Consider the following 10,234-nt stretch of genomic DNA (forward strand, 5'->3'; position numbering starts at 1 on the left):
GCCTGCCGGCTCGTCGCGTTAACGCTGAGACTCCGGGCGTGTTAAAAATGAGTGTATCCGCCGGGCGTGGTGGCGGCGCTGTACTCGGAGCGCTCTGGGAGGCAGAGGCGGGAGCGTCTCATGTTGGAGCTCAGCCTGGGTAGCTAACAGCAATTCAGTGAGGCCGTTTCAGCATTTAAAAAGAAAAATTAAGGAGGGGCGGGGGATGGAGCTCGGTGCGAAGAGCCTCGATTCAGTCACCAGCTGTGATCAACAAAAAGATCCAGCATCCCTGTCACCGCTGGACCTTCTTGATAGGAAAAGGATAGGAGTAACATGATAGTCGAGTAAGTGTACCAAGCTGACGCGAAGAGGGGGCGTGATATTTAGAGATGCTTGTTATCAAGGGGCATGTCCACTTAGTAGTAAGCCTTAGGTGCCATAGCACCAAAGATGGGGAGAAAGAGTAACTTCTGCGCTGGAACTTAATGGAAAAGCTTTTCGTACGTGTTCAGTGACAGCTGGTGTCCAGGTATTTCATCTCCCTGCCCGGGACTGCCTAGGACCGTCCTGTGTGCACCTGATTTTTAAGTACCTCTTTCAGTTGACACCGTAATGGGTGGCTTTTTAGCAGCAGAAACAGGTGTGTAGTTTTAAAATAGTTTTTTTTACCGAGGTAAAATATTTAACATGAAATTTGTCGCTAACCATTTTTGAGTATACAGTTGATGGCATTAACATTCACATTGTCGCACAATCATTTCTTTCTATTGCGATCACTGTTTCTAAAACCGTTTGGCCGGGCATGGTGGCACATGCCTGTAATCCCAGCAGTCCTGTAATCCCAGCAGTCCTGTAATCCCAGCACTCGGGAGGCTGAGGCCAGAGGGTCGTTGCGAGTTCGAGATCAGCCTGGGCTACAAAGTGAGCTCAAGGCCAGCCTGAACTGCATAGCGAGACCCTGTCTCAAAAAGACAAAATAAATAAGTAAATAGATAAAACCATTTGGTGCCTCACAACTGAAATTGCACCCAAAGTAGACTCATTAGAATATTCATCATTTTGTGTTTGGGTTATTTCACTTAGTATGTTTTTAAGGTTTGTCTGTGTTGTAGCATCCATTGTAATTTTTCTGTTAACACCCAGAATAATACTCCATTTTGTGTGTACCTGTATATTTTATATGTCTATGCTTCTGTTTCACTGTTTTTGCTTTAATGACTAACACTGCTATGACAGCCAAGTAAGTGCTGCAGCCCTGCTTTCACCCTTTGGGAGTATGGGAATGGCTATGTGGTTATTTTAGTTTTTTGAGGTGCCGCCATACTTTTTCACAGCAGCTGCAGGATTTTATTTTCCCAAAAGGGTGTGTAATTTCAAACATAAGTCCAGTACATTAGAATTCAGTCCTTTGAAAATTGGGACTTTGTCTTTTGTTGGAGGTACTTGTCAAATATATATAGTAGTGTGATCTTTTTACTTCTCACATTGTGAGTACAATGATAGTAAGAAAAACGTTTTTAAGAATAGAAACAAGTCCTCTTTGATATACATGTGTTCAAGGTCTATTGGAATAATTGATAAAGAATAATAATCAGGATACAAAGTTAAAAGAAAAAGTCACCTTCAAGACAGACAAGAAAATTAGTCTGACCTCAACATCAGAATTCACTGGGGATGAGGTTAAAATAACTAGGGTTAGTTGTGGTTGCAGAATCAAACATGACAAAGTAAAAAATAGGCTCCAAATTTACATAAGGAAAAGGATAGTAATATGAGTATCTAACATTTTATGCCTATTTGACTTTATTCTGTTCAAGTAAAATTTAAGTTTTTATTAAAATAGAATTTTTATGACATGAATTTTGTCTTAGCATTATCATATACTTGGTATGTAAATTTTTTCTGTAGCACTGTGTTGTGTATGTACACAGAGGATGTGTACAGTGATGTTAGCATCACTGGGTACTCTTGATGGGTATTTGGGATATAATTTATTGCATTCCTGCATGTGGCTTTCTCCACCTCTGAAATAATGGGTATACTGTACCTCGCGTTGGGAAACATAGTCTGCACAGTTGTGCACGCTATACCACCCCACCCCGCAGCATAGAGGTACTTTGGGTCTGGAGCATGTCCAAAGGGACAAAGAGACCTGCTAGCCTGTCTTGGGCAGATCTCTTTGTTTGGGAGTATTTTTCTGTCCTGTGCTTGTGTACCTCTTTGTTCTGCTTAAGTATGGGCTGTGTGTGTGACGGCCCAGCACCTGGCCAACCCTGCTGCTCTGTTGCCTGCTGGGAGGGAATGGAGCTGCAGCTTTGCCCGTGGCATGCTGGGGTATGGATACTATCTCCCTGTGTAGGTGTGAAGACCACCTAGCGATGGGGGGGTTTGCTTACTATTGAAGGGGATATTTACTTTGTCTTCATATGAGTGAAACATTGTTCCTGCCAGTATGAGTCATGTCCCTTTTGGGAACTACAGCACCTACCTACAACTCACCTGGGGCTGCTGCTGTGTTAGATGCTCTGCTTTTTGCTGTTCTCCACATGACTCCTCCCATAATGGTGGCATTCGTTCAAGATACCATTTTTACACAAACAAAAACCTTAAAAATCAGAGGTGTAGATGAGTTGAAGGTAGCATACACATGGTTAAAAGTAATGAAAGGTTGAAATCAAGCAGTAATGGCAAGCATGGAGAAAAAATAGATCTGATCAGCATTTAGAAGGTAGAAAAAGCAGTACTTGTGTGCAACTCGGAAATGGGAAGAACTGAACAAGCTTGGGGGATGATGTGGCGTAGATAGGGGATGGCATACTGAGTATATGATGCATTCCAATTTCAGCAGTGCGGAAGAGTGTGTATTTTAGGGAGAAGACTGTTGAGTTGTTATGGAAATGTTGAGAAAGTTCTGAGAGTAGTAGAAAATGGAAGATGATTATCCTGTATGTTTTTTGTACAGTATAAGTGAAGCCATTGGTTACTCCAGTTTGGTGTGGTAGAGATTTGTAAATGGGGTACAGAGGTAGAACTAAATGAGCTCATTGGTTTGATGCACACTGAGTTCTTCCACAAGTGTCTAGTATCCTTGTGCCACTTGGTTGCACTTCACAGGCACTGCTGTTTCAAGTTTCATCCATGTCATTTTCCTACACTAGGTTGCAGTTATTTGTGAATGCTTATACTTTGAAAGGTTTTTCCAGATTGCCATATTAACGCAGGGAACTATGTTCAAGTAGATATTTATAGGGTAAGAATATATTGTGAGAGGAGCCTGTGATTGCACTATAAATTTAATGTATCTCAGGCTCTAGGGCTCCATCTCTTGTAAAATTCATCGTAAGATAACCATCTAAGAAAGAAAAACTGCTGTACACCTTTGTGGAAATGCTTTCCTGGAACATAGATTTGAAGATGCATGCCAGTTTGGGAGATTCTAAGATCTGGAAGAGTATGTATTTTAAAAATAAAGTTATTTTGTGTATTTAAATTAGTTTGAACTATTTTTAAAAGAGGTAACTCACAAGCCCTAAGATGTTACATAGCAACAGAAGATAGCATATGGAATTTCTAAAGTCCCTTTTAGCAGCTCTGACTTTTTGTGTGGAGGGGGGCGTGCAGTGCTGGGACCAAACCCAGGGCCTATATATCTTTTCTTTTTCTTTTTTTTTTTTTTTAAAGAAGGATAACATAGTAATAGGGGGGCTTACCAAATTACAGACAAATAGGAAATTATCAATGGTTACTGGTTTACATATTATTATCTACAAGATAGTTTTTCAGGAAGACAAATACACAAATAATAGTGAGCTACCGACAAAAGTGGTAGGTTATTATCAATGATTGCTGTACTATACTTTGGTATTTTCAAAGTGGTTTCTAAAAATAAACAGCTCTACATGAGTGACCAATTGAATATTCATTGACTATTCTCAATGGTTGTTGTAGGAAATACACTAATAAACATACATCCATTTACGAAATAGCATAGGGACAATACAAACATTACAGAGTTATGGACAGATTAGTAGGAAAATATTAATGGCTGCTGTAATACATGGTGTTATCTTCAAATTGGTTTCTCAGGAAGACAGATATATACAAGAAAGATCTAACAAGTAGTGACAGCCTTAAGGGTTGTGAAAAATAGCGTATTACCTCCTCACCAGTGATTCCTTTCACTGAGATGTGACGGCTGGAAGGCCAGCATTGAAAAGAAGGACTGAGAGACTTGCACCGGTGTCTAGCAACAGGGTGTTTTCTTTTTCCTCCATAGTCATGATCACCCGGGGCTCCTCCATGGAGATGACCGTCTGGCCAGAGGGAGAAGGCAGAGCATGCCCCGGGCCCCCTCATTCCTGTTAGACTAACTGGTAGGATTGGTCTGAGCTCTGAGGCCTCGGCTTCAGAGGGCAGATCGATGGGCCTATATATGGCCTATATATCTTAGTGCTCTACCACTGAGCTACATCACCAGCCCTAATAGTCTGGCTTTAATTTGTCTAAATGTCTAGCATTCAGAATAGTACGAATAGTACAGGGAGTATTTAGAAGCAGATAGTATTTTCAGCTGCTTTAAAATCAGACTTCAGCCCAGGGATACAGCTTAGCGGCATAGTGCCTGCCTGGTAAGCACAAGGTCCTGAGTTGGATTTCTGGTATGAAAAAAAGATAAATAAAATAAAGTAAAATTAGAGTTTAGTATAAGACTGGTAGCTTCTCACATAAGTCACAACTCAAATATACTAGCTCCTTGTTTTTCAGTACTCTGGTTATGTTATTGCTGATGAATCAATTGTAATTGTAATTGCCTTTTTTTAAACATTCAGGATGGATGCAACCTTGAAAGAACTAACTAGTTTAGTAAAAGAAGTCTACCCAGAAGCTAGGAAGAAGGGCACACACTTCAATTTCGCAATCGTTTTTATGGATCTTAAAAGACCTGGCTATCGGTAGGTTACTTCTTGGTTTTAATTCCTCTAATCATCTTTGGTAACATTTTAATGTTAGGATAATCCTTTCAATCAGTGTCTTTAGTGGGGTGGGTGGTTTGTGGATTTATATTATCTTCATGTCTGGTTTAGCTTCATGTAGTCCTTAAATTTTTGAACTGTGTTATAGAGCAAATCCAGCCCTGTGTTTATACTCAGTTCTTTCCGTGGATTTATAGTGCATTCACAGCTGATTTCCTTTCCTGCAGAGTTAAGGAGATTGGCAGCACCATGTCTGGCAGAAAGGGGACGGATGATTCCATGACCCTGCAGTCACAGAAGTTCCAAATAGGCGATTACTTGGACATAGCGATTACCCCTCCAAATCGGGCACCACCTCCTTCAGGGCGTATGAGACCGTACTAAGTTTTATCTGCTTCCTCTCGAATTTATTTTTCACCCAACTATGTAAAATAAACTTACATACTTTTCTCCTCCCCTGATTTTTGCCATGAAGCCTTTAAATTTAAACAAATTGCAACGCATCTATTTAGGAGTTAGACTTGGTTACTGTGGTATGAATATTAATAGAAAGTCTGTAAAATATGAAAGTGCTCTTAGCATTCTGTGAAAAAACTGTACTGTTAAATATATGTGTGCAATCAGCTTGAGTGCAAGAGTTCATGGAAGCACAGGGACAGGGTTTCAGCTGATTTGGAGGTTATACTAGGTAGAGGGTATTTTAAGCCCCTAGGGGGCAGAACAAGAAAGCCATGGGATTATATGAGTTTGAGCACAAATTTGTAGTAAAGAGTTAGGGTTTTTGGGGTTTGTTTTTGTTTTCTGGTGCTGGTGATCCAACCCAGGGCCTCATGCAATGCTAGGCAAGCGCTTCACCACTGAGCTACATCCATACCCAACAGAGGCTTAGAATAGTATGAACCAAGGCAAATGTAGGAAGCTGCTCAGTTGGAAGAGATTGGTCTGGCTAGAAGAACAGTGCTACAGTGAAGTCCCTGGAGTTCACAGTGAGGGAGAAGGGCATTTTAAAGGCAAGAACCAATACAATAGAAGGGGTGCAGCTCAGGGGAAGGGTAGGAAGATTTACCTTTAAGACCTGAGGAAGGGAGTGGTGAACAGACTCAGCGCCTGTTAGTTGGCAGGCACTGGTGTGTATTCGATCTGAGGCAGTGTAGGATGGTGGTTAAGACCAGGGGGACAAAGCATTTAAATCTTGACTCTGCCAGTTACTCTGCAGACTAGGACACGTTGCTTGAATCAAGTTTTTTTTTTAATAGAAATACTAGCCTATAGAATTGTTCTGTTAAATATTTGTAAAGGCTTACAGTAATGCCTGACAGGTAAGAAACAGTAAATATTAGAGATAAGTCTGGAACCTAGATCTAGTGGCTCTGTTACGCTGTAGGTCACCCCATGCAACCCATAGATTATTCATTCAGGCTAGATGGACTTGACTTTTAGATACAGAACTCCTGATTTTGTGTAGAACAGCAGTGACTACCTTCTCACTTGATGGGGGAGGGAAATAGGATTTATTATGTGGATCTAGTGGGTAGGAACTAAGAAAAGGCCATTTTTTATATGCTGTGAACTTTTATAAAGGTTCTCATAGAATCCCAAATCGTTCTCCCATGTAAAGTAGTTTGGTTGCTTTGTCTCATTCCACTTTGCTTGGTTCCAGCTGGAACTTTTCCTTTACAGATAGGCTGCGGTTTTCTGCCAAAAGCACAGTTAAAGGGTGGTGTAGATAGTAACTGAGCTATTCCTTCAGAAAAATAAATGGTCGCCACAACAGCATCTTCCTTAGTGTTTTGTATCTGTCAGCTGCCTCACTAGGGGGATTGAAACTAAATTGCAGCATATGACACCCTCCTCTGTCTTCTAGCTTTCCCACAGCAAAGCTGGGACTGTTGTGTATGCCCAAACTCTGTTGACTCAGGTAATGTTTTGGGTGTCAGTTGTGTACGTGTTGTGCACACATGCATGAGTGGGGGAGAAAGCTATTAAACTCTTAGGCCAGGTTTAAAATTCTCTAAGGTTCAAACTGTTGTTCTTTAATAAAAAAAAAAAAAGCTGAACTTGGCCTACCTCTTTGCATTCAATCAAACACATATTCCAAACTTGGTTTTTTGTGACACTGAAAAGGCAACACTCAAATCAGGCTTACCATAATAATGATTTAAATGATTAACCGCTCAGTTTACCAGGTGTCATTTTACTGAGCCTTATAACTGAGATGCTGTGACTCGTTTCCATTCAGATAAGAGCTCTACTTTAACAGCTCAGTAGTGAGACATACACAGCTGGGTGTGGTGGTACACTCCTATGGTCCTGCTCTGGGAAGCTGAAGCAGGATTGAAAGTTTGAGCCCAGGCTGAGCAATTTAGACCCTATATCCAAAAAAGCCTGGGAGTGTAGCTTAGTGCAGAAGCCCTGGGTTTAATCCCCAGTACTTTCAGAAAAAGAGTAGAGTATGTGGACCTTTCATCCTCAATTCATTGCAGTCTGGTTTCCACCCACACTAGGCTGACACTGCTGTCATAATGAAGTTACGCCCTCCAGGTAGTAAGTGTCCGCCAAGACAGTCACCTGTCAAGTGTACCAAGTATACCTTACTGTGTACCTAGTTTTTATACAAACATCTAAATATGGTCATGGGATCTGACTTCTTTTTACTTAGGCACACATTGTTTTTGCCAGTAGCTATGATTTCCTGGGGTCTGTAATAAAACAAGTTTGAAGGAACCATATTCTATTAGAACTCCATGACTAGGCTATTTTATTTAGACGTAGACAGGGATTTTTTTTTTTCCCAGTTAAAATTCCAGAGAGCTAGGGACAGGCTAAAACCTAAAAGCTATTTTAATACTATATATTATATTAATTTAATAAAAGTCCTTATTATGCAGAGTTTATTGTAAAATAATGTAGTAAGATCCAGAGCTTATAAGATTTAGAAGTCAATGAGGCTGGTGGATAGTGAGCAATAAATGTTAGCTCCTTTGAAGTAAACAAGGGAAAAGGCATTTTTGCTGTTCAGAATTTCCAACTCCGCCTAGGCTAGCATGCCAGCCCAGTTAAAACCAAGTTTGAAGAATTATTCATAAAATCTGAGAAAAGCCATTAGCCAAGTATGGCAGTACATACCTGTACTTCTAATTCTTGGCAGGCCTGCAGCAAGAGGATCAAAAGTTCAAGTCCTGCCTAAGCAAGTTATCAAGACTCTGTCTTATAATAGGGCTGAGATATAGCTCAGCGCAAGGGCCCTGGGTTCAATCCTCACTGCCATCCAAAAAAAACCTCTCAAGGGGTTCTCAAAATCTCACATTCCTGATTAGGTTTGCTTAGCACTTTGAGTACCATATCATCTGTATCAGTACTGTAGGCCTACCAGTACAAAGATTAGGAAGTCTCAAGAACCTAGCAAGGAAGAAAGCATACGTAATACTATGGTAAGAGGTGACCAGGAAAGGTATCACAAAGAAAAATGGCCACCGAAGGCAGTGCTGTGTGATAAGATGAGTTTTCTGGGGGTGGCAAAGGAGCTTGCTTAAGTCTTAAAGAAGTGGACTTGTGATCCAATAAAGGATACAGCCTGAGCAGAAGAGGAAATGACAACTCCCAGCTTTTTATGTACTGCTGACAGGAAAGGGAAAAAAGTCATCAAAGGCTCAGTCTCCTCATCTGAAAAATCAGGTGCCTACCTCAAAAAAATTCAAGAATCAACTAATAACGTTTACAACCATTCCTGGCTTAGTAAAATCTCAGTGACTGATGTTCTCACCAATTCATTAGATATGCCGGGCACCGGGCAATGAACATAACGAGTCTTTGCTCTTGACATGTGATCCAGGGGGGCAGGAGAACTTAGAAATACTCTCCAACAAGTATTTCACTGTAGAGTGAGCCAAGTAGTGTGAGGGATGAGAATGCTGAGAAAGAACTAAGGGAGGACCTCTCACTGGTAAAGTCTTTGATAAAATGACAGTCTGTAGCAGAAGGGCCAGGCATGGCGGCACATGCCTATAATCCTAGCACTCAGGAGGCTGAGGCAGGAGGATCATTGTGAGTTCGAGACCAGCCTGGGCTACAAAGTGAACCCAAGGCCAGCCTGAACTGCATAGCAAGACCCTGTCTCAAAAAGACAAAAAAAAAAAAAATCTTTACAGTGAAATAACCAGTGCCTGCCTGGCAAGTGCAAGGTCGTGAGTTCAAATCCTGGTACCAAAAAAAAGAGTGAAATAAAATTCCAGCTGGCTAACGGAAAGTTGGTGAACCATTCACCTGAGAAGTCCAGGGATAGAGCTAGCTGGCCTCAGCCAGCTTACGATGCCATCCAACTTCAGGAATGCTTGGGCGCCTGTGTGCCGGCTGCCTGCACCCCAGACGGGGGTAGCACGCTGCTCTTTCACAGTACTTCCCTGAGCCCCCGCACTAGCTCATGCTTGCCTGGGGCACAGCCAGTCACTGGCAGGGTCAGTTGTGGAGCTGCTTGGTTGAGCCAGAGCTGGGCTACATGTTGTTAAGTACAGTAGTAGGGGGCAGAAAACAGGCAGCCATCCACTGCTGCAGGAGAGGAGAAAGTGAACCATGCTAGGCATGGTAGCACATGCTTATAATCCCAGCACTATGGAGGCTGAGGCAGGAGGATCGCTTCAAGTTCAAGGCCAACCTGGGCTACAAAGTGACTTCAAGGCCACCCTGAATACACAGTGAGACCCAATCTCAATAAAAACCAGGTGTGTCTGTGTGACTCAAGGCAGAGAGCAGCCAGTGTGTGCAAGGTCGGGGCAGGAGGAATGGGGACACGGAAAGGTTAGGTATGGTCAGGGCAGACACAGCGGGGGATGTCAGCTGGGGTCAATTCGTGACAGTCATGGGAGATCCCAACGTGAGGTTTGAGGAGTTGGGAAGTATCGCTGTTCTAAGCAACAAGTCAGAGGGTGTAAGGGAAGGATACATTTTGGACAAGCTAATTTTAAGGGGCCAGCGCTATCACAAAACTGGAGGACCCTTGCAGACAAACCAAAGCCTAAATCCTTACTGCCCATCTGTAATACACCTTTCCGCTCATCTTCCCCTCCTGGCTGCCTGTTTCAACAAAACAAAAGAGCTGTCCAAAGCCATGGTCTCCTGCCCCACTGTCCCCTTCAGTCCCTCCCACACCTCTTTCCAGCATGCCACCAAAACTCATCCGCGTTAGTAGTAACGTCGCCTCCTTCCTGTCCCCTTGTCCGGCGTGTCTACCTCTTCCCTCCTTCAGCACCCATCGGGTTCTGTGAGCCGGACAGAGGCGGGTG

At 42.4% G+C, this 10,234-nt stretch overlaps 1 protein-coding gene across 1 annotated transcript in view; it reads left to right on the forward strand.

The window, feature by feature from the left end:
- The window catches only part of Sap18 (Sin3A-associated protein, 18kDa), a gene marked incomplete in the record, with an annotated part of 7,949 nt that extends 937 nt beyond the window's left edge, over positions 1-7,012 (forward strand). The window contains 2 exon segments of the mRNA XM_013505506.1: positions 4,812-4,934; positions 5,183-7,012. Coding sequence (XP_013360960.1) covers positions 4,812-4,934; positions 5,183-5,339 — 280 coding nt within the window.
- Positions 7,013-10,234: the final 3,222 nt, after the last annotated feature.

This window comes from Chinchilla lanigera, unplaced genomic scaffold (genome assembly GCF_000276665.1).
Source record: "Chinchilla lanigera isolate Chin_1 unplaced genomic scaffold, ChiLan1.0 scaffold00096, whole genome shotgun sequence".
In the NCBI taxonomy this organism is placed as follows: domain Eukaryota; kingdom Metazoa; phylum Chordata; class Mammalia; order Rodentia; family Chinchillidae; genus Chinchilla; species Chinchilla lanigera.